The sequence below is a fragment of the Phalangium opilio genome, unplaced genomic scaffold (assembly GCF_054372755.1).
Source record: "Phalangium opilio isolate 3A_F unplaced genomic scaffold, DU_Popi_V2 ptg000043l_1, whole genome shotgun sequence".
Lineage (NCBI taxonomy): Eukaryota > Metazoa > Arthropoda > Arachnida > Opiliones > Phalangiidae > Phalangium > Phalangium opilio.
In genome coordinates, this window is record NW_028324167.1 from 1202602 (window position 1) to 1226410 (window position 23809).

A 23809-nucleotide genomic window follows, 5' to 3' on the forward strand; every position below is an offset into this window, starting at 1 on the left:
CATAACTTTGCAGACCTGTAACATGTGTATAAATGTGGTCAAATTGCAGTTTTAAATTGGCAGCTGTATTTCTACTGTTCCATCACTTTTGCAGACCTGTAACATGTCTATATAAATGGTCAAATTACAGTTTTAAATAGGCAGCTGGATTTCTACTTTTCCATCGCTTTTTCAGACTTGTAACATGTCTATAAATATGGTCAAATTACAGTTTTAAATTGGCAGCTGGATTTCTACTTTTCCATCACTTTTTCAGACTTGTAACATGTCTATAAATATGGTCAAATTGCATTTTTAAATTGGCAGCTGGATTTCTACTTTTCCATCACTTTTTCAGACTTGTAACATGTCTATACATGTAGTCAAAATACAGTTTCCTATACATGTAGTCAAATTACAGTTTTAAACTAGCATCTGGTATTTCTACTTTTCTATCGCTTTTGCACACCTGTAACATGTCTATAAAAATGGTCAAATTACAGTTTTAAAATGGCATCTGGATTTCTACTTTTCCATCACTTTTGCAGAACTGTAACATGTCTATAACTGTGGTCAAATTACAGTTTTAAACTAGCAGCTGTTATTTCTACTTTTGCATCGCGTTTGCAGAATCGCGCTGCATATTTCTGCCAATACAGACAATTAACAGATAATAAACAGAAAATGTAGAAACGGCAGACAATTTGCAGTTCTGGAATTTCTGTGAAATTTTCGCGTTTTTCGAGCTGCAGAAAATGTAGCCTTAATTTATACCTATTACAGCGTGGTAGCGATAAAAAAGCGCGTATGCAGATGAATTACAGCTTAAAATTTTTGTACGGGGAGGCTTTCGAGTAGTCTCAAAATATTTATACATATATTTATAGAAATCATAACTAATGCAGGAAACAAGAGGAGGAAGTTGATTTCTTTATAAGTAACTAGCCGTTACCCGCGGCGTCGCTCGCGTGTAATAAGAACTTCCATCTAAAATGATCTAAAGAATGTGTAGATTTTACTGATGACTAATATTTTTGTAGCACCCTAGGAGGGAAGGCAGACGGCGTTGCCCGTTAGCCCGTCGGGACATTTTTTGTTACTTTTCACTCGGACATTATTCCATAAAGAAGGGTTTTTAAGTTTTTGGCCGCCATTTAAAAAGATGTCAACAAATCGAACCCAAAATACCATTCAGCCCGTCTATAGGTTAAAGGAAACCATTGTACTAAATATTTGTGAAATCGGTTGAAACGCGCGGACTTTATTGCATAGAGAATATTTTCTTACATTTCTGGGCGCCATTTTAAAAGATGGCGGAAAATCGAACCCGAAAGACCATTCAGCCCGTCTTAAGGCTAAAGCAAACCAGTGTACTAAATATTTGTGAAATCGGTTGAAACGCGCGTTCTTAATTGCATATAGAATATGTTTGTACATTTCTGGGCGCCATTTTTTAAGATGGCGGCGGATTGGAAAAATCTTTCTTAGTACGCGCCTACTACTTATGAGTAACGTTCCTGCAAATTTTCAGCCAAGCGGTTTGGGCTGGGCGTTGATTATCAGTCAGTCTGTCAGTCAGTCAGTCAGTCAGTCAGTCAGGACTTTGATTTATATAGATATAGATAATCCTGATCTAATTTTTCAGTTATAGTATATCATCCAAGTTCGTTTTAAGAATCCAATATTTCACTATTTTCTTAAACAGATTGATATTATTTATGATTTTCAAATTATTCTCTAGATTATTATATATCCTAGGACCAATGTATAGAGCGTGTCTTTGGCCTAGATCGGTTTTCATTTTTGGGTTGCGAACATTTCTATTCGATATTAATCGCGTAGTTACTTCATGGCTAATTATATCTGTAAATCTATTATTTTTATATCCTTCAACTAGCACGCTGCCAACATACAATTGTTTTATAGATAATACCTCAAATTCCTTAAATAATAGCTCTGTTGAATAGCCATATGGTTTATGAAGACATGCTCGTAAAATTCTATTTTGCAGTGTTTTAAGAGGGGTTAGTACTGATTGATACGTGTTACCCCATGTACTGATCCCATATGTCAATAATTAGTTTCATATTGAGGAATTTACTAAGCAGGTATATACTATAGGATATGTATCGTAGTGTTTTTACTAGGTAGTTTATATGTTGATCCCATTTTAGGTGGGCGTCTATGTATACTCCAAGATATTTTATGTACTGAATTCTTTCTATACCAGGGCAGTTGCATCTTTTATATCCGTGAGATTGGCAATTATGTATTTGTATATTTAGTGTATTTGGTTGGTCTATTTTTCTTAGATCGAAGAAGTTAAGCAGCATCGAGCGCCGTCAGTACTTGGGAGGGAGATCTCTTCCGTTAGGTAAGGTTAGGTTAGGTTAGGTTAGGGTTAGACAATTTCAAAAATGAAAGGTATTTATTGAAATTTATTGAAGAACGTTATTGGTGAACATACATATTTTTTGCTTCAATATCAAGAAGTATAATAATAATATTAATTTTATTTTTTGGTCTGGTCAGGTTAGGTTTGTTCAGGTTAGGTAAGGTTAGGTTAGGTTAGGTTAGGTAAGGTTTGGTTTGGTTTGGTTTGGTTAGGTTAGGTTAGGTTAGGTTAGGTTTGGTAAGGTTAGGTTAGGTTTGGTAAGGTTTGGTAAGGTAAGGTTAGGTTAGGTTAGTTTAGGTTTGGTTTGGTAAGGTTAGGTTAGGTTTGGTTAGGTTTGGTTAGGTTAGGCTAGGTTTGGTTAGGTTAGGTTTGGTTAATTTTGGTTAGGTTTGGTTTGGTTAATTTTGGTTAGGTTAGGTTAGGTTTGGTTAGGTTAGGTTAGGTTAGGTTAGGTTAGACAATTTCCAACAATGAAAATTAATTACTAAAATTTATTGAAGAATGTTATTGGTGAACATAAATATTATTTGCTGCAATATCAAGACGTTTAATTACAAAATCAATTGAAAAATAGGAATGAAAGGAAAATTCATGATTGGAAAACCGCCCAAATTGCGGTATTCGGTCTAATGGGATTCGGTCGAACAAAACATTCGATCCATTGGGATTCGACCCAATGGTAGACAATCTTTTCATTCATTGGCTGCCAAAACAACCTGTTTGCTATAATTCTCCACCCTCTACCCTAGGTCCTCTGCCTAGGCTGAGAGAATCGAATATGAACGCGAACGGCGGCGAATCAGCGCATTTAACTTTAAAAAATCTAAAGGTCACTTCTGCCATGGCTTTTTTTAACGAGTCATGACATTTTTAACCTTCGGGAGACAGCTAAACAGACTTAGGGAGAGGAGCTACACTTCTAAAAAAAGGACTCACCTTATGTTTCCACCATCAAGGGTACAACGAGAGCCCCCTTAGCCATTCCAGCCCCTCCATACATTTTTGGTAATACGTACTAGCCTGCCCATCTTCTTTAGAAGAGATGGAAGTCTTTGGAAGATGTTAAAACACTGCAACACTTTCATTTAGCTTCATTTTACCTACTCAAGCACACTGCAACACATTCATTTAGCTTCATTTTACCTACTCAAGCACACTGAAATCCATTTATTTCTACAAGGTAAAGGTTCAATAACATTGTAGCGAGAAGAGAAAAACGTGACGCTGCTCTTCATAACTACTAGCAAAGCCGCGGTTATAACAAAGACAAGTTTGCAGTGGCCCGCTGTAGCGCAAAAGGTAATATCGAAGTACTGTATTTCTTCTAAATCAGAAGGCCAGGATGATGTCTTGCTTCACGTGTAGGACTATTTCCTTATTTTAAGGGTCATTGTTTGGGAGCCCATATATCCGTAACTAAATAGTGAAGACCCCATATTTTTGACACTTTCCATTTATTTTTATCAGAAGGGGATAATAGAAGAAGGTTGACACTCTGAGATACTCCTTGATAAGCTTCCTCTTCATCTCTTCGTTGAGGAGGATGCCGTCATGGGGGCCTACAGGCTCTACAATAATAGCTGTTGGGTACCCAGACTTTGGGATCTAAGCCATACCAAGCTCTTTTAGGAGCATGCCGCACTTGAACCGTCGCTTAAGACTAATTCTGGCGCTGGTGCCGGACTGCCGGTTACTACTGCCAAACCACAAAGGTCGGTTTTTCTGAGAGTCTGGGCACCTATGCAAGTGTGTTTCAGGCGGAGATTGCCATGTTCTGTTATTGCGCGGACTATTGCGTCAATAAAGGTTATACCGGACGGACTGTAAGAATTTATTCTGACAGTCAGGCCCCCCTTGGAAGCGCTGAACCAGTGTCAGATCACTTCTCAACTGGTGTGCAGTTGCCTTGATCTGCTTGCGCGACTGGCAGCCCGCAACAGGGTTCAGCTGTACTGAGTGTCGGTAACAGCGGTTATCATGGCCATGAGCAAGCCGATAGGTTTGTAAAAGAGGGGGCGGAGGGCAAGTTCTTGGGACTGGCGCAGTTCGTCCACATCCCGTACGAGTACGCTAGACGGAGTCTTCATTACAGGTTTACCGTCATTCAAAATCAGCGGTGCCATAATATGGAGGACGAGAGACAGACGAAACTGCTTATCAATGGCCCCTGTGGGTCTCGGGCTAGAAACCTTATTGCGCTAAGCAAATGGGATATTAGGCTGGTTACCTGTCTATTAAGTTAAGAAATTCAAAATTTCATACTCTGAACGATTTTAACGAATACTATGATTGCAGTGGAGCGTCGACAATGGATATTCACGGAGCTTTCGCTGGAATTGACGACTTGTATAGCGTCCATCCGAAAGATATCGAAGGATAATCAAAGGCTCAGTGCTTCTCAAGTACTACAAGCATGAACAGCTAACCTGGTTAAGGTCAGTATTATAGTCGAATAATGTCATAACAAGCTGTACCATTACAGGTCAATAAAGAAGTTTACCAAACGGTTAGCAAAATGGCAAGCGAATATTTTTCACTAAAGGGTCGTCAGTTGCTTTTGAGGGACATTTTTCTGGTGACACTTATCGAATTTCAAAGAAGCGTTTTACTATGACACCAGACAGAATTTTATATTTCACTTGTATTTAATAGTGGTGGAAACGGAGTATTTTTATTAATACATTACTAATGTGAACAACCAACAATGTTTTTTTTTAAATAAATATGTATAAATTCACTGGCTGTTTGCGCAATTACATTGTTAATTAGCAATATAAAGCAACCAGAAAAGGAACTAACGAGGCATTGTCTGCACAATTGTGACTTCGAGGGACATGTACAAGTATCTTAAGAGAACTTTTAAGTACGTCTGTAATTGAGAAGAGTACTTTACTCGTCCTTTATAACTTCAGATTCTAACCATTAACAATGACACAAAGTTAAAATATCATAAAGTTATGACTGTACTGTATACTTATTTTAACATAAGATGTTGAAACCAGGTTCATAATTGTTTAATAGGCAAACAGACTTATCTCAATTATATTAATGCTTTGCAGTGTTTTAGTTTATTCCAACGCTATACATTAACTATAGTTTTGATGTTCGGTTAAGAAAAATTACCACATTACGTAATATGTAAGCTTATCTATACGTAGTCGCCTTGTCCTAAAACTTTTTATCTAGAAATTTATTTTTACCTGTCCGAGTGACGATGACGTCACGGAGAGCTATTATACTTGACGTGTCTCTGCGTCCGTCAGTCTGTCACCGCTTTAGCAGTTGGCAAATCGGAGCAAACGTGTTCGCAATATCCGGACCGCATTCGCAGTACACAGAAATTCGGAAAATCTTTACTTCATCGCTATATATACCTTACTTAACGTCAATCGTTAACTAGCCGTTATAACTTCAACTGCTGGCGAACTCTTTCACCCAATACCAATAAATATTTTTTGGATTCTAACAACAACACCATGCACTAGTCTTTCGTCTACACCACATAGACACCAATCTGCAACATTGGCTTCTACTGCATCTACGTCCTTTAGTTTAAGATATACGCGGCGAGCGGCTAGGGTTACGAGAAAAGTCCAGCCTTCCAATGGCAGGGCTTCCACCATAGGTTCACGCATATGCTCATTTTCTTATACCTCACCGTGAATCGATCACCTTATATACCCTAAATTCACGAAAATTCTGAAAAAGGTGTTCGCTAGAAGTGAAACGCAAACAATAGCTATGTTTAAAATAGTTTTAGGAATGATGTTTCTTGCATCGACTTAACTATAATTAATCTAAAATACAGACGATTAGAATAATTAATGTAAGATATATTTATTTATTTATTTAATTATTTAAGATAAACTTCTTCCTTCGGAACGACACGATTGAAAGTTTATATAGAACGAGTAATGAAGATTGCATCTGAATCGAAACACCATACGTGTATCAAAGTTAATATAAAGCAAGTAGGATGAAAAGATCTCTTACAAAACCATAAACATTTTCTTTTTGCAGAATATTAAATGAAAATCTATTAAATATGTTTCGACATTTAGATTCTTTTAGTAGTTGTGAAGCTATAAAGCTCTGTTTCATTTCAATATTCCAAGAACATCTCTTGATATTAATATTTCAAATTTTGTGTTTACTTTTTAATTCAGCTTTAATGCATTTATATATAGGGTAAACGTAAAATTTAACTTTCATAGTTTCAATGGATGTTAGCGCTTATTATTGTAGTAACTGTTTTTCGAAGTGGATCCATGAATTAAGAATTCCTTGGGCTAAAGCAAAATTAGCCTTGATTCATCTTCTCCTTGAGGAGGTCTTTACGGTTCAGAGTGAGCCGAAAGTTGAATACACATTTAAATGATATATATTAGGCCTTTATTGGAAATAATGAGGATATATAGTAAAGGATTAGCCACTTTAACCTTTACAAATGAACTAGGCAAGATCTCGCCAGATTTGTGCTTTTTACTTCCTGTTAAAAAATAGTAGGAAGGAAGGCAGAATTTCACGTTGGCACACCAGTAACGTTCCAGTAAAACTAACCTTACTTCACTTCTGCATGGAGCAAGTTCTTAATTGCAAGATTTACGTGAAAAATAACGTTGTGGTTTTTTACCTTCATTTTATTTTAAAATAAAAGTAAAAATCCGGTACAATTTACTGTTAACACCACCGTAACATTTCTGTTAAACTAACTAAACTATAATTGTACATATATCAGGTTTTTATTGCAAGTTTCACGATAAAATTAATGTTGATGCTAACGGTAAAAAAACCTGTAATTTAACGGTAACTTTCCTGGTAATTTTCTGCCAATAAAATTGCCGTAATTTCAACAGTAATTTTTTACAGTGTGATAAACTGCAAACGTACCTCAGAAACAAACTTTCGGAAGAAAGAGGAATAAAATGGTACATGGTGGTGCGTGCGCGATACACGCGGGAACTCGGGAATACGGATACAGACGTCGAAACTAGTCCGTACTTCCGTGGGTTCACACACGCAACTCTAACACCCGAGGTTATTCCCCGACAGCTAGGCTTAAGTCGGGAGAAATTAGCAGAAAGTATGAGCAATTTCGAATCGATGGGGAGTAGCTGGGTTTTGGACCGTATTCTATACGTCCAAATCAACATAATTCAATACCTACCACTCGTGGGCGGTACATATTTTCAATTACCGCCCGTAATTGAAAATAAAAAGGCTACTGTAAACGTTAACCCGGGAGAACTACTCGACAACAAGTGTTTTTTGTGGTTAATCTTAGCAAAAATACACCCGGCGATGAATACACATTCACCTAGTCGACTCACTCATTATAGACCATATGAGGACGAACTGAACGTGTCCGACATTACATTCCCCTTTGAGTTGGACGCATATAATTTTAAGATATTCGAGTAAAAGAATAACCTCTCCATCAACATTTTCGCTTATGAAAAGGGTTACTTTCCCCGGTATGTGAGTGAGAAAAATTCCCCGAGGCGCGACAAATTGATTTGCTATTCGTTTCAAATGGTGAATCAAAACATTATGTATTTATCCGTCACCTAAGCCGTCACCTAAGCCGACTTCTAAGCGACTTCACGAAACACAAAGAAACAGCCTATTATTGTCGGTATTGCTTGAAGAGAAGCAGCATGGAAGGAGTACACAATAACCATGCGCGAGAGTGTAATGTGCATGATCCACAACGCGTTATCATGCCTCACGATAAACCAGTTTTAAAATTCGAAAACTTTGGATGGAATCAAATGGTAATATACGAGATATGTTTTATTTTAACGAGAGATATGTATCATAATATTTGTTACATAAACAGGTTCCATATATCATCGTTGCTGATATCGAATCTCTTTTACCAAAAGTCTCAACGTGTCTGCCAGACTCGAAACTGTCGTCAACTACGACATTAGCGTTACATGTAGCGTGTGGGTTTTCATACGCTATTGTCGGTCCAACTGGTGAGTTCAAAACCGTGAATCACGTGTCGTATTATCTAACATATTTGAATACTCGCAGGAAATCTCGTCAAGCATGAGACGTACAGAGGGGGAGATGGAGCTTTGAAATTTCTGAAAATGCTTTTGGGTGAAGCTGATCATATCGCCGAAATGTTGAAGGAAAATATTCCCATGCAACTTTCTGCTGATGAAGAAATCGCTTTCCATACTTCAACGCTCTGTTACGTTTGCGATGAACCATTCATTGGAAAGATGGTCAAAACACGTGACCACGACCACTACACCGGAGTATATAGGGGGTGCGCATGCCAGAGTTGTAATCTGAAGTTAAAAGCACCTAAATTCATCCCAGTCGTGATGCACAACTTGAGCTGGTAATTAACCATAATCGATAATTATAACTGTATGCTATCTACGTAACACCAACAGATACGACGCCCGCCTTATCATGCAGCAAATCGCCCTGATAAGAAACAAGAAGATTGACTGTATCGCGTCCAACAGTGAAACGTACATTTCATTCACACTAGGGAATTTACGTTTTGTGGATAGTATTTGGTTCTTACCGGCGTCACTCGAGACACTTGTTTCGAATGTGTCGAAAGGCGGACCGGTGAAATTCCCATTGTTGAACTCTGTATTCAACCCAGACGAGGTCAAGTTACTTCTTAGGAATGGTGTTTACCCGTACACCTACATGGATTCGGAGAAGCGCTTCGACGAGAGGCAACTACCACCAGTTGAGTGCTTCCACAACGACCTCACGGACGAACCCTTGGCCCAGGAAGATTACGCCCACGCTCAAAACGTGTGGCAATCTTTTAACATACAAAATCTGGGAGGTATCACGATCTGTACGTGTTGTCCGACTAAGGTTCTAAATCGGTAAATTACCATGGTAATTTACACGGTAATTTACCACGGTAACTGTAATTTACGATTTTCTCGGGTAAATTACGAAAACGGTAATTACCCTGGTAATTACCGTGGTAATTTACCTGCGTACGATAATAATTTACCACCGAATTGACTAAACCGATATATCGGTATCGGTTTAAACTGGTTTCGGCCCTTCTCTAGAATTTTGTTCTAAAATCGTGAAATAGCAATAATTCGCAAAATTGGTAAGAAGAAGCAAGTGGATGTTGCTGTTCAAAGTATTTGGAGCTGCAAACATGAAAACTCGGTGTTTAAATAATGTACGATACTATGCTATAAAAATAATAGCTGTGTTCAAGTGATATTTTTCATTATTTAGCTTATAAACGATCAACATAATTTAATTTTTGAATTTCGTAAATTACCGTGAACGGTAATTTACGCGGTAAATTACGGCGTAATTTACCATTTTCCAAAATAACCGTAATTTACCATTTTCCAAAATTACCGTAATTTTCGAACCCTATGTCCGACACACTCCTTCTAGCCGATGTGTTCCACAATTTCCGCAAAATGTGTATGACATCCTATCGACTCGATCCAGCCCATGCTTATACCCTACCAGGTTTTGCATCAAGCGCCGCCCTTTGTAAAACGAAGGTACGCTTAGACCTTCTTTTGGATAAGGATATGCACCTATTCATCGAAAAGGGGATTAAGGGAGGTGTCTCGATGATAAGTCATCGGTTTGCAGCAGCCAACAACAAATATCTAGAATCACATGACGAATCGAAGCCTAGTAGTTACATCTGCTACCTTGGTAAGAAATTTTAGATTAACATCAGCGAAACAAACTAATAACTAACATTCATAGATTGTAGCAACTTGTACGGTACTGTCATGTGCGACGCCCTACCGGTGAAGAACTTCCGATGGATTGAACCAACTCCGGACTCTGAAACCGAAATTCTACGTTGTTCCGACACCTCACCAGAAGGTTTCATAGTTGAGGCGGACCTCGAATACCCGGAGGACTTGCACAAAGATCATAACTCTTACCCATTGGCACCAGAATCAATGACAATCAAACCCGAGATGCTCTCCGAATATTCAAAGGACCAGATGACCTCACTCAACATAAAAATCAAGGAATCGCTACCAAAATTAGTCCCCAACCTTTTCAATCAGGAACGATACGTCGTTCACTACCGTAATTTGAAGTATTACGTATCAAAGGGGTTAAAAATCACCAAGATTCGTCGGATTTTGAAGTTCGAGCAGGGTGCCTGGTTGAAGGAATATATTATCTTCAAAACGGAGAAAAGAAAACTAGCAACAGAGGATTTCGAAAAAGATCTATATAAATTAATGAACAATGCCGTCTTTGGTACGTAATTAACTTAATTAACAAAGTTAAAAAATAAAAGTAAAAATAATTTTTCAGGTAAAACTATGGAAAACTTGAGAAATCGTCAGGATTTCAAACTAGTTACAACACCAGAGAAGGCGGTTAAAAAGGCCTCATCTCCCGCCTTTGAGAGGTTTACCATCTTTCACAATCAATTGGTCGGTATTCACATGACGAAAAAGAAGTTGGTCCTAAACCGCCCCATCTTCACGGGGTTCGTTATTCTGGACTTATCTAAACTTCTGATGTACCAATTTCATTACGATGTAATCCAGAGACGATATGGGGAGAGCGCGAAATTACTTTTCACAGATACTGGTATGAGGTTTTTAAGGTGTTTACCCGATTTTAAACTAATCCATCTTATAATTACAGACAGCCTCACGTTCCGCATCGAAATCCCCGACCTATACGCCGATTTCGCCGCCCAAGCGGACATGTACGACTTTTCTGGCTACCCTCGCGATCACCCGCTTTTTAGTGACGCGAACAAGAAAAAACTTGGAAAATTCAAAGACGAGCTAGATGGTACACCGATCGAACAGTTTTGTGGTCTAAGACCCAAAATGTATAGTATAATATCTGCAAAGGGCGAAAAGAAGACTTGTAAAGGTGTATGCAAGCGTGTGGTCAAGAAGAATGTTCGACACGAGCAGTACCGCGACTGCTTGTTTAATCGCGAAATGACTCGAATCGTGAGCAACAAACATGTTTTAACAACGGTGAGACAGAATAAACTATGTCTTAACCCCTGCGACGACAAGCGGTTCATTTTAGATGACGGTGTTTCTACACTCGCCCATGGACATAAAGATACAAAATAAAAAATTTTAAGACAAATTTATTGAGTAATTCTTATGCATATATTCCACAATAATACGATCGTTTACATTTTTGTTTGTAGAGAATCTCTCTATTATTTTATACATTTTAATTCCTCGACATCGATAGAGGGAAAAATAGACGCAATATCCACCGCAGGTTATACTAGATTCTCCTTGTAATTGACGCGAATTGTACGTCACAGTTAGGCTGTTTCGTTCCACGAAATCGTTAAATTTAAACACATCAGGTGGGTTCCCGTAACTTTCAAAACATTCAGTGTTCTTTTTCCTCGAAATGTAGATCGTTGTCCAATGTTCTCCGCGACCTCTCGACGTATCGGTATTCACGATGAATAATGAGGGAAACGTTGTAACGGTCTTTGGGGGTTTATCCGCTGGGAATATACCTCTAAACAGATTCTTGGTGTAGCGATCACGTCTTAATATTCGTTCAATTTGTTGAGTGTCCATTTTGAACGCGTGTCGCGGCGCGCGCGTATTCAAATGTACGTGACTCGCGCGCGCGATTTCAAATATGTACTCGACTCGCGAGCGCGGGCTGGCCCCCGGCGCGGTTCTTACGAACTTTGGTCGAATAAAACGGCTCTGTTTTTATCAATTTCAATCAGGGATCGAAACTCTGAATAGTAAATCACGCTAACCGTAGACGGCAGCGATTGCCGGAAATTAGTTCTAATCGCACACTCCCATTCTTTATAAGGTTGAAACTTTCACCGCAACTGCCGTTGAGATCAGGAGTTAGGTCGAAGACGAATAGAGCGTTTCCATTGGCGAATTCATCTCGCCCGATAAAGTTTCCCTCGTCGATATTCCATTGTCCAATTTGGAGGAATAGATTAGTATACGATCGCATGTATAGGTTATCCTTGAAGTTTGGGTTCAGCGGTTTATGCGGCACGCTAACCCCGTCAACGTACAAAGCGATTTGAGATAGCGCATAGTTTTTAAAATTGAAAGGCGACATTTTGTAATCACCCAAAAACGCGTTTTGATCGACAAAGCCGATCACTACTTTATTCGGTAATTGCCCGCTAAATAAATTGTCTTTCACGGCTATTTTATTTCCTTGAGATATTGAAAATGAATTACACTCGGTACGAGTAATGGGGTATTTCATCGTGGCCATTTCCAGGGTTTTGGCGTGGGATATCATAATCTCGGGTGTTAATTTGACTCTTCTGACGAACATTGACGCGTGCGTGAATACAACCTTACACTTTGTTCCGTCCGTGTGTAAACAGGATTCGTTGGGACTTTTGATAAACTTGAAATTAAGGTCGATCAAGTTTGGGATAAAGCGGTTTTGTTGACAAATATCTACATGTACTATGCCGATTAAATCGCTAACACCTTCTTGGGCGAATATTGCACGCTTCTCGAATCCTTCATTTTCAAAATATTCGTCGAATTTTCCCGATGAATCCTTGTAGAAGAGCGCCCCCGTCAAAAAACTCTCTTTGGCGGTTCCTCCGAAAGTCAACTGCGTTTCAATCATACTCTTGAATGAGTATTGTTGAGGGCACGATGTAACCGATCTATCGCCCAACGACGCGTGGACTTCGCTAAAAAGGCTACTTAGAAATAGATTTTCCGGTCCAATTTTATCAGCGGCCGTTACTACGGCATTTGTCGCATCGCGAACTTCGGCCTTGGGTAGTGTTCCGTCGGGTTTTTCCACTTTGACTTCGAGTTGAATGAGAGTGTTCTTCAAATCGATGTATGTTTCCGAGTTTCCAGTAATGGTGAATCTGATTGCCTGATTTTCATTTACGTTGGACGTTGGGTTATACTCTACCCACTGACTCCCTAATATCCCGGTTTGGGTCTACGGTACGTGGAATAAATCCAATTCCGAGCTGATGCTGCTTTGAGAGCTTGGATGCGCCAGAGACATTATGAAAATATATCGGGCTGCAACGGGTACGACCTTCTCTTCCTCCTGGTTCGAACTGAACTGACGATACGCGAAGTCGTACGCTTCCTTTTACGTCCGTTTCCGGTTAATTCCGTTACTGTTTCGGCCGCCTTTCTCAACATTTCCCTGCCCACTTCCGTTTCTCTTGTTTTTAATGCCTCTTTAAACGATACACCCTCCGTGAGGTCTGTCGCAATTTTTGCACCCGTATTTAAAGCTTTTCGTCCGAGAAATTTCGCACCCCTTTTTAGAATGGGCATGGTGGATCGAAATGCCGAGGCTAATATATTTCCAAGGCCGTAACCTCTTTGAACGGCCACACCGCGGTATACGGGAAGTGACCCATGTCCAATTTGATTCAGATAATAGTTTTGATAATCTCCTACGGAGAGGTGTCCCGAGTTATACGGCGACATGTTGCAACCCCGACAAACGTGTTAATAATTTTCATGACGCTTTTATAACAGAGTCCAGGGTCTCCTGGTTCTAAAGTGAAGAGTGACGTGAACTTTTCCTCGTTCGAAATGTACCGGTACGCCCATCTCGCTCATAATATTTATTTCGATGGTTTGAAATTGGTTGTTCGCTATAGGCATATAATGCGGTCTGGAAAACTTCTTCTCGTCCGTGTCTCCATCCTTTCCATTTATACTTATAATTCGTAAAAGAGGAACATCAGAGTCTCCGACCGATCGACATTGAATTATATAGGAGTATACGAATATAGAGTGTAACCCGGCATCCATGTCGCAGCTGAATGGCGCGGTCATAGACTTATCCACGGTGACGTCTTCGCCGGGGTTTCTAGTGAAACCTAATATAATGGCGACTTCGTGGGGGATACGAACTCGGTTCGCTCCCTTTAATTCGACTACAACTCGACGGTTTGGATTGTTGTAATGAAATTCTACCCTAGAGTTTATTTTTTGTCCATCATCGTCAGTTGACATTATTTCCAATAATTCTTCCGCCGAACCGTAATACCCAGGAGGGATAAATATGGTTATGTCACGCGTCTCTCGATAAGCGTCTCCTGCGACACTCTTATACTCCCCTGCTTGGTTTCTGAGGTTTGTTCCAACATCGCCATCGTAAGTTGTATCCTGAATTATGAACGCCCATTCTTGTTTCACGTTATTCCAAGTTCTCGGGTAGCTGATTTCGGCCAGTCCAACCTCGTACAAGGATCCATCGAGTTCAATGGGTTCCGGTAGATATGTCCGGAACCTACTTATGGTGTTGTTCTTGAAATATTGCGTCGATGAGTCGGAGGGTAGCGTGATGTAGAAACTCATCTTGTTTCGATTTCTTGCACCCAAGAATCAAAGTCTGAACTGTATCCACGCCAACGAACTAGCAGTTCTTTGGTACCGTCGGGTTTAGTTCTTTTTCGTAAAACCCTTTCGATTTTAAATTTACAGTTTTCGAGATCCTTGCCAATTTTCTGTATTTCCTCTTTGTAGAAAACACCGGAAATGAGTTCGGAGTTTAGATCCGCGAGCTTATAAACTGGAAGATCCCTCGCTATTAGTTCCGTTACTTTGAACAATTCCTCCGTGTAATTGGCTAAATACCCCTATTCAAATGTCCTTTTATTTTTGCTTATTCTAACTAGGTCACCCACCTCAAAGGGGTAGGAAGCTGGGGGAGAAAAATCAACACGCCCATATAGGTTATCCCAAACCTTTTTGGAATTTTCACTCGTGACTTCAACCGGTTTGCATTTAATAGATCTATGATAGTTGTTGTTATACGATTCCAATAAATCCGGTAATACGTCGATGTATCTATACGTATCGTTTTGCGTGAAATATCGGTACATGCGCGCTTTCAAAGTTCGATTAAATCGTTGGACGACGCTAGATTTACCTTCCGAGTGAGTGGCGAAAAACCTGATGCGCTTACGTTTAAATTCTTCTTGTAGTTCTTTGCAAAGAAATTCCTTGCCGTGGTCGGATTGCACAATCTTGGGTTTTCTACCCGATTCTAAAATAGATCTAAATGCGGCTACCATCGTAGAACCCTTTTTGTCCTTGGTCGCAACTGCGAACGCGAATTTGCTGAATATATCGATACAGCATAATAAATATCGATAACCGTCGTTGTGACGTTTGATGTTTTGCATGTCTGCCAAGTCGATTTGCCACTGTTCGTCTGTTCCATACACTATAGTCTTGTTTCTTTTGAATTTGTATCTCGCCGGTTTGTGTAGCGTATACGTATCTTGACGCATTAAAAATTCCCGAACATCGTTTAAGTTGACGTTAATTCCCTTTGAGATAGCGGCGCGATATAGTCCATGCACGCCCCCGTAACTCCCCGGGTCTCTCTCGTTGTAGTAAATCTCTTCAAGTTTATCCATGTTTCGTACTGTTCGCGTTGTTTTGGGCGTACCAATACGCGAAGTCAAATAGTTCAATAATTATAATAATTACTATTATTAACAACGCTGTAATAACTTTGGGTGAATTTAAATATAGGGACGTTAAAAGCCCGGTAAGCGCCGCATCATTACACCCTTCCATGATGATGTGTGAATGAATTGTGAAAGAATGTGCACACGGTATATTCGTTTATATCATTCTTTATTACAAAGTATTCCAATTTCCATTACCGAACATAGATGGAGGTAAAAAATCAAGTTTATGCACAACACTTGGTGAACTATTTACGCTGTCAATATTTGTTAGACTATCTATGTTATAATGTTGTACATTTTTAATTAGGGTTTTCGGTACACTTTCACTCGAAAGCAGTTCGTAAAAGTGGTCTATTCCGGTGACAGTGTCTTTTGGTTTTTTCTTAAAGCCCTGACGGATTCGTGTAGCATGTCCACGATATTAGATCCGACGATGGGGTGACCTTTGAATATCAGTTCGCCATTAGCGGTCCAGTCAATCTCGGTGTTATTATGAATCCACTTGTATAAAGCGATTGCCTTTTTGAGGTGCGTATCTGGATTAGCGAGAGCTATTTCCGGGTACCAGTCCTTCTTTTTCGGCGCCTTAACCGTTTTCTTCCTGCTTCTTTTGTTAACGGCGCTCGATAATAGATGATTATACATATTTATCTTTTGTGATTTATTTAATTTTCTGTTATTTAAAACGGCATTGGTATCTAGGTGTTCGCCAAGTTCGATTTTGGGTTGCGAATTCAATCGACGATAAACTTCCTCCGGAACTAGAGTCATCTTCCTAGCCATTTCTATTAATAGCTCTACTTATGGCAGCACCCGCCGCCGTGCTCGCAAGGGATAAGAGTGGTGCTAACAAAAGTGGGAGAAAACCTCCTTTTTGAGAGCGAATCTTCTTTCGCTTCGCTACTGTTTTCTGTTGAGACAGCTTCCTTAACTTTCGCGTCTATTTCCTCAGTCGCTTCTTCTGATCATCTGATAATTTCACATTCCCACGTAGGACATTTATACACCCCTCCACGATGGCTTTGATGGAGTCATTACTGGCGTGTTAGATTGCGTGTTTTCTCTGACTCGGATTGCACGTAGTTAAAAACTTTAAAAAATCTCGGTGTGTGTGTATTCTCTTCATTTTGGTACAAAGACGGCAGCTTTCTTCTCCCGGTGTAACACCCGTTCGCAGCCGATGTTCATCTGACGTGGTTGGTTTTAAATCAACCCATAAATACCCGTAATCTCTAGATATGGCTTGGTGGAAAGCGTCGATGACGTATTTGCGGTTTGTGGGGCATATCTGTTTCGCCAAATGAAATATAGCCGATTTGTCTCGCAGAGATTTGAATATTATCAGATAGTGGGCGTTTAAATTTAATGTTCTTATTTCCTTCCCGGGATAATATAGATTTTTGCATGAGAATGAAGACCGACGTATTTTTATGATGGGATCCACGTATGAACAAATTCGTTACATCCTTGTTATTTGAAATTTCACAAAGCAAATCATCGAGAATGACAAAGTTCTTGACATTGGGGTCTAATAGATTTACGTTTAATATACCCTCGTGAAATTCAACTGACGGGGTGTGATCCAATACCGAATTAAAAAGTTTCGGTTGATATTCTGTATAACACCATAATATTCTATCTGGTGGCTGGGTAATACATATATCTTTATGCTTAATCAGATTAGCTACAAAGAATGATTTCCCCGACTGTGTCGCCCCGGCGATAAAACCGTTAAAAGGGTGTTGTAGGCTTTAGTCCATTTTAACGAATGACACACATTTTCATATACCATTAGCTTTTATTTACAAATATTCTCTGCTCTTAAAAATAATTTTTGTTATCACATGTTTACAAAATTCATTCTCCAAAAAGGTTTTGTTTTGAAATACTTTATATATTTATATAATCCAAGTTATCCACCGCGGTCTCATAGTTCATGGCCACGCGCATCTCCCAACCATCTAAACAATTGTGTTGTGTCTGGGATGGGTGATCGACACCACACCCGTAACAACATTTTTTTATATTTATACGCAGTTGTTCGAGAATGCAGTTTTTAAATAACTCGCGCACGCGTTTTCCCTCGTTGAGGAGCGTAACCACGACGTTATAGGTTGACATCAACGTCTCGGTGGCGAAGTATCCAACCGCGAAGCCCTTCTTGGTTGGTAGCATCGTGCCGTACATCACACCCGTTCCGGGATACATCACCCTGATGCCCATTATCTTGCGACCCATGTACGTTCTCAACTCCACACGCTTCGGCTCGGAACCGGTGAAAAACCACGATGTCCCCGGTGCGTCGTTTGCCTCGAAAAACGCTAATATTTCGGCCTTTCTTTTGTAGAGTTCGTGGAAGTCCGACTCCGCTATGGTGATCCCCGTAGATTTATCTTGGCACCCCAGTCGTACGGCGAGATCCGGCGTAACCTCGATGCGTTTTTCAGACGATATGGGGAGGAACATTGTGGCGGACGTTCTGTTCAATTCAAAATTGTTAATTTACAATTACAACTAAATTTACAATTATTTCCGGTCTTTGAAATATTTTACTTACATTGTACTTGTCGGTCTCCTGGAACTTGCTGGTCTTCTGGTACTTCTTGGTCTCCTTCTTCGAACTTTGAGGTTGGAATGATTTTCTACTTTGATTAGTCTGGCTATTTATAGTGCCATTATATTCCACGTCATTGTACCTTTAACTGTGAGGGAGGGTGAGTAATGGGTTTTCTGGGGCGCCACATGAGAATATTTTCCCATGGCGTTGGTTTTCCCCGGGTTTTCCATGACGCCCTTTTCCGGGATTTTACCCCCACGAGATAAATTCATTTTTAAACTACACAAGTATTGAACTGATTTGAATTCCCAGTTTTTATTTTTCTTATCCCTTATCTTTTCTTAGTGTTTGTGATAAAATTAAACTTCTCGAAAGTTCCAGCGACACTGGCGCCATCGACTCCCCCCTCGCACCGCCCTTGCCTTCTAGCCTCACCTGACCCCAACTCGCCTCACCTGACCAAAACTAGCCTCACCTGACCAAAACTAGCCTCACCTGACCAAAACTAGCCTCACCTGACCAAAACTAGCCTCACCTGACCAAAACTAGCCTCACCTGACCAAAACTAGCCTCACCTGACCCCAACTCGCCTCACCTGACCAAAACTAGCCTCACCTGACCAAAACTAGCCTCACCTGACCAAAACTAGCCTCACCTGACCAAAACTAGCCTCACCTGACCAAAACTAGCCTCACCTGACCAAAACTAGCCTCACCTGACCAAAACTAGCCTCACCTGACCAAAACTAGCTTCACCTGACCAAAACTAGCTTCACCTGACCAAAACTAGCCTCACCTGACCAAAACTAGCCTCACCTGACCAAAACTAGCCTCACCTGACCCCAACTAGCCTCACCTGACCCCAACTAGCCTCACCTGACCCCAACTAGCCTCACCTGACCCCAACTAGCCTCACCTGACCAAAACTAGCCTCACCTGACCAAAACTAGCCTCACCTGACCAAAACTAGCCTCACCTGACCAAAACTAGCCTCACCTGACCAAAACTAGCCTCACCTGACCAAAACTAGCCTCACCTGACCAAAACTAGCCTCACCTGACCAAGCCTCACCTGACCAAAACTAGCCTCACCTGACCAAAACAAGCCTCACCTGACCAAAACTAGCCTCACCTGACCAAAACTAGCCTCACCTGACCAAAACTAGCCTCACCTGACCAAAACTAGCCTCATATGACCAAAACTAGCCTCATATGACAAAAACTAGCCTCATATGACCAAAACTAGCCTCATATGACCAAAACTAGCCTCACCTGACCAAAACTAGCCTCACCTGACCAAAACTAGCCTCACCTGACCAAAACTAGCCTCACCTGACCAAAACTAGCCTCACCTGACCAAGCCTCACCTGACCAAAACTAGCCTCACCTGACCAAAACAAGCCTCACCTGACCAAAACTAGCCTCACCTGACCAAAACTAGCCTCACCTGACCAAAACTAGCCTCACCTGACCAAAACTAGCCTCATATGACCAAAACTAGCCTCATATGACCAAAACTAGCCTCATATGACAAAAACTAGCCTCATATGACCAAAACTAGCCTCATATGACCAAAACTAGCCTCACCTGACCAAAACTAGCCTCACCTGACCAAAACTAGCCTCACCTGACCAAAACTAGCCTCACCTGACCAAAACTAGCCTCACCTGACCAAAACTAGCCTCACCTGACCTAAGTTAACAGACCTAGTTGAAATGACCTAACCTAAGACTATTTTGGTAAGATAATTAAACATGGATTAATTAATCTCACCTGACCTAGTACAATTAGAGTTCAAATAGCCAAACCTATACCGTCATAAATGACTATCGTTTTTGACATCCCGGTTGTACTGCTATTTAGGGAACTGCTGTAACGGTACGGCGGTTTAACTAGAACCGCTACAAAGGGGAAACTGCGGTTTCGGGAATCCTCTATTTGAGGAACCGATGTTATGAGGTTAGTTCTTATGGGAACTGCTTTTATGAGGGTTTCCCGCTCAATACACTCACGGTAACAACACCCAGTGTTAACTTGGTTAAGTTGGAAAACCTTTGACAGAAATAAAAAAATTTCATTATTGAAGAAACATACTAAGGGAAACGTATCAGTTGCTTGTATTTAATAAACTGAGTGTCGGATATTTTAATGTATGGAAAACTTTCCTCAGTCATTATACCTGTTAGTATCAAGAACCTATATAAAACACGTGGCAAACATCACGATTGAAATCTTTCACCTAACCTATTGCCTGACTTTATGATATATCTAAATACCTTTTTCACAGGAAACGCTAAAGGTTCCAGCATTTGGGGGTATGTGGTTTATATATTCTCGCGTACCCTGGACTAAGATTGTCATCCTGCATGCTTACCTAGAAACACAATTATTTTTATTATTAAAGAAATCATAATTTGCTTGTAAACGCTGTTCATCGTGTATTTTTCCAACTGAAAATTTAAATCCAACTTCTGAAAAAAACATGGATTCAAGTATTAATTTTCAGTCAAAAACCTTTTTTTCTCAGTGGTTATATAACATTTTTACCGAACGATTTTTTAACTTACCTTCTCAAAGGCAAGTGTGCTTCGCAACAGCTTAAACCAAAATGAAGTTTACTTGCTATTCATACAGTTCAGCGCTTTAAAGCCTGTGCGTTTCTTTTTCCCCTGCACTAAATGTGGGCGATTAACGACTTTAGTAGTGCACTCATATTATATTTATAATTATATTTATAATTATATTTATATAATTATAATATTATTATAATTATAATATTATTATAATATTAATATAATTATAATATTTATATAATTATATTTATATTTATAACTATGCCACTAAATTTGTCGAACTATACCCGATGAAGAACATCACAGCCAGAACGTGTGCGATGAAACTCGTCTCCGTGATAGTTCGCTACGGATGTCCGAAAGCCATCGTTTCTCAACTTTGGAAGGACATTCTTAAGATGTTCAAAGTAAAACCACGATACATCACTCCGTATCATCCTCAGAGTAACATCGTGGAACGCACAAACAGAGTTCTGGGCGAAATTATTTCAATGTTCGTTGGTCGAGATCACCGAAGATGGGACGAGAACTTGCCATTTATTCAGTTCGCCATCAACTCGACTACACATACAACAACAGGAAGAACTTCTTTCTACCTAAACATGGGTAGGGAACCGAGATTTCCCTGGGACTTAGACGTGGGTATGCCAGTAGCGGACTTTGTTGAAAGGTCCGCATCGCTCTCAGCTTTAGCGAAGCAACTTGCTTTGTCTAAAGAACTTGCCAAGAAAGCGCAAGCACACCAGAAACGCTACTACGATCAAAGGCGGGAAGGGATTGAATTTCCCGTTGGTGTACTTGTCTGGAAGGAGACGCATCCCTTGTCTCAAGCGGCACGTAACGTCGCCGATAAGTTATGTCCCAAATGAGATGGTCCCTACAAAATCGCAAAGAAGATCGGCCGATTGCGATATCAACTAGAAGACCCAGAAACTGGAGAAGGAAAAAGGATCGAAAATATTGCTCATCTAAAGCTATATTGGCCGAATAAAGATGTCTGCCAACCGGACGGAAGCCAGTTCTCCTCAACGTCCAGTTGTTCATCTTCAAGTTCTACCTCGTCACAGTCCATGCCTATACTTCAGGACGCTGGAATTAGTACTGGTGACGTACGTCGTGAGACTCGACGAGAAAGAAGACAACGACTGTTGAGAGACCAAGAAGCGCAAACTGAGTCGTCTGGAGAAACGTCATCGTCATCCTCATCTTCATCCACGGAAGAATCATCTTATTCCCCGTCGGAAAATATACCAGAGTCCTTTCCAGAAGTCTCTGATCTGCCCGAGGAAACTGAGCGAGACGGATGTGACTTATTCTCAGATCCTCCAGCGGTTTTCCGAGTTAATCGGATACCGCCAGACCTTTCTCCTCCTTCCTATCCTGATAGGAGATCGAGGGAGAAGTCTTTCCCTCCACCCTCTACTCTATCTCAGCCTGACGATTCCAGTTCTTCCTCTGAATCTGAGGAAGGCGAAAATGAATTGTCCAGTCTTATTCCCGAAAATCCTATGAGATTTGTCAATCATTTTCGTAAAGGATGGAAGCGTGAGATAGTACTGAGGAAGAATCCAAAGCCTGGAGGTCCTGAACTGGACATAAAATATCACCCTCCAGCGAATAATCCGCATAAGACTCTTCGGTCTCGCGCAGACGTGGAAGAGTATTTACGCGTGCATGCAATCACAGATGTGACTTCTTGTGATTTGCGTTAAGCAATCTCGCGAGAACCATGGGAGACTGTACGGGACGCTCATTGACAAGTATCTATGCAAGGGAATTCAGCATAGGAAACGCCGTTTGCCGTCGAATCCTCGGTGAGGCCCAAGACTACTCCACCGCACATGGTCCCTGATGAAAGGTACACTGCGAGACGTACAAGGCCCGCCGAAGACACAGGCCAAATCAAGATGGCGCCGAATCTGCGCTGCCTGACAAACACGGGTTCAACTCGCCTTGCAGCAGACGACTTTTCTTTGGGGGGGGGATATAACCGTCCACACCAAGCACCTCCTTCCCGGGGAAAAACCGCGTCGTCTGCTTTGTTCATTTTTCATTTTTTACATTTATTTGTGTATAATGTTAAATTGTCCCGAAGTGGCGCCTTAAGCGCCACTGCTGTCAAACTTGTTAAGAAACGTTTTCGCGGGAATTAAAACCCCCGTCTCCGTCTGTAACGGGGGTCAGTTGGCAGTTCTTTTGTAATCGCGCTCCAGTTCGGACGTGTTTTGTTTTGGTTGTCAGAATAAATTCAAGTTATTATTAGTAAATCACACTGCGTCTTTCTTCTACAATGGATTACCTGGTAAATATTGCTATTCATGGACAATAAGTCCTTTAAACGGGAACCTGGGAACTTCTTAGTTTTTCTTGTTTTAATTTAAGTTCTTTGCGAGCCGTGAAATTAGGCCCCCTTTCCTACATTTAAATTTTACGGTTACAATTTACAACATCTTTGATGTTATTTTTTTAACATTTGGAATTTTATCAGTCGCATCGTTGGGTTTACATGAATAACTAGTACCAAGGAGTGATTTAGACACCCTTATTTTTTTCGTGACAGTTGTTATTACACCCAAGTTTTGACAGCTTCTGACGCCACCAGCTAGTGCTAGTATTTCAGATATGAACTACTCCTTTTCCTTTTCAATTGATTCTTCCATTGAGGTTTCTGATAACATTTTTAACTAGAAATTGTTTGTCAGGGTGATTTTGTTCTATGTCATTATGTGTTGTGTCACATTCTTATACGGTCTCGTCTGTGTGTGTTTGTGTGTCTGTCTGTGTGTCTGTCTGTCTGTTGTTACACCCACGTGACCGCGTTCGCAGTTTGCGTATCGGAGCAAACGTGTTCGCCATCTCC

General features: G+C 40.5%; 2 protein-coding genes across 2 annotated transcripts; one reads left to right on the plus strand and one right to left on the minus strand.

The window, feature by feature from the left end:
* The first annotated feature begins 6778 nt into the window (after positions 1 to 6778).
* Positions 6779 to 11466, plus strand: LOC149677283 (uncharacterized). The gene is made up of 11 exons (XM_089837267.1): positions 6779 to 6830; positions 7113 to 7192; positions 7244 to 7791; positions 7947 to 8148; positions 8214 to 8355; positions 8414 to 8654; positions 8785 to 9209; positions 9462 to 9512; positions 9839 to 10054; positions 10109 to 10621; positions 10679 to 11466. Exons 1-11 carry the CDS (start codon positions 6779 to 6781, stop codon positions 11464 to 11466), a joined length of 3258 nt encoding a protein of 1085 aa, XP_089693393.1.
* Positions 11467 to 14693: 3227 nt separating this feature from the next.
* LOC149677284 (SCAN domain-containing protein 3-like) lies at positions 14694 to 15764 on the minus strand. The gene is made up of 2 exons (XM_089837268.1): positions 15087 to 15764; positions 14694 to 14978 (listed from the first exon to the last, which is right to left on the minus strand). Exons 1-2 carry the CDS (start codon positions 15762 to 15764, stop codon positions 14694 to 14696), a joined length of 963 nt encoding a protein of 320 aa, XP_089693394.1.
* Positions 15765 to 23809: the final 8045 nt, after the last annotated feature.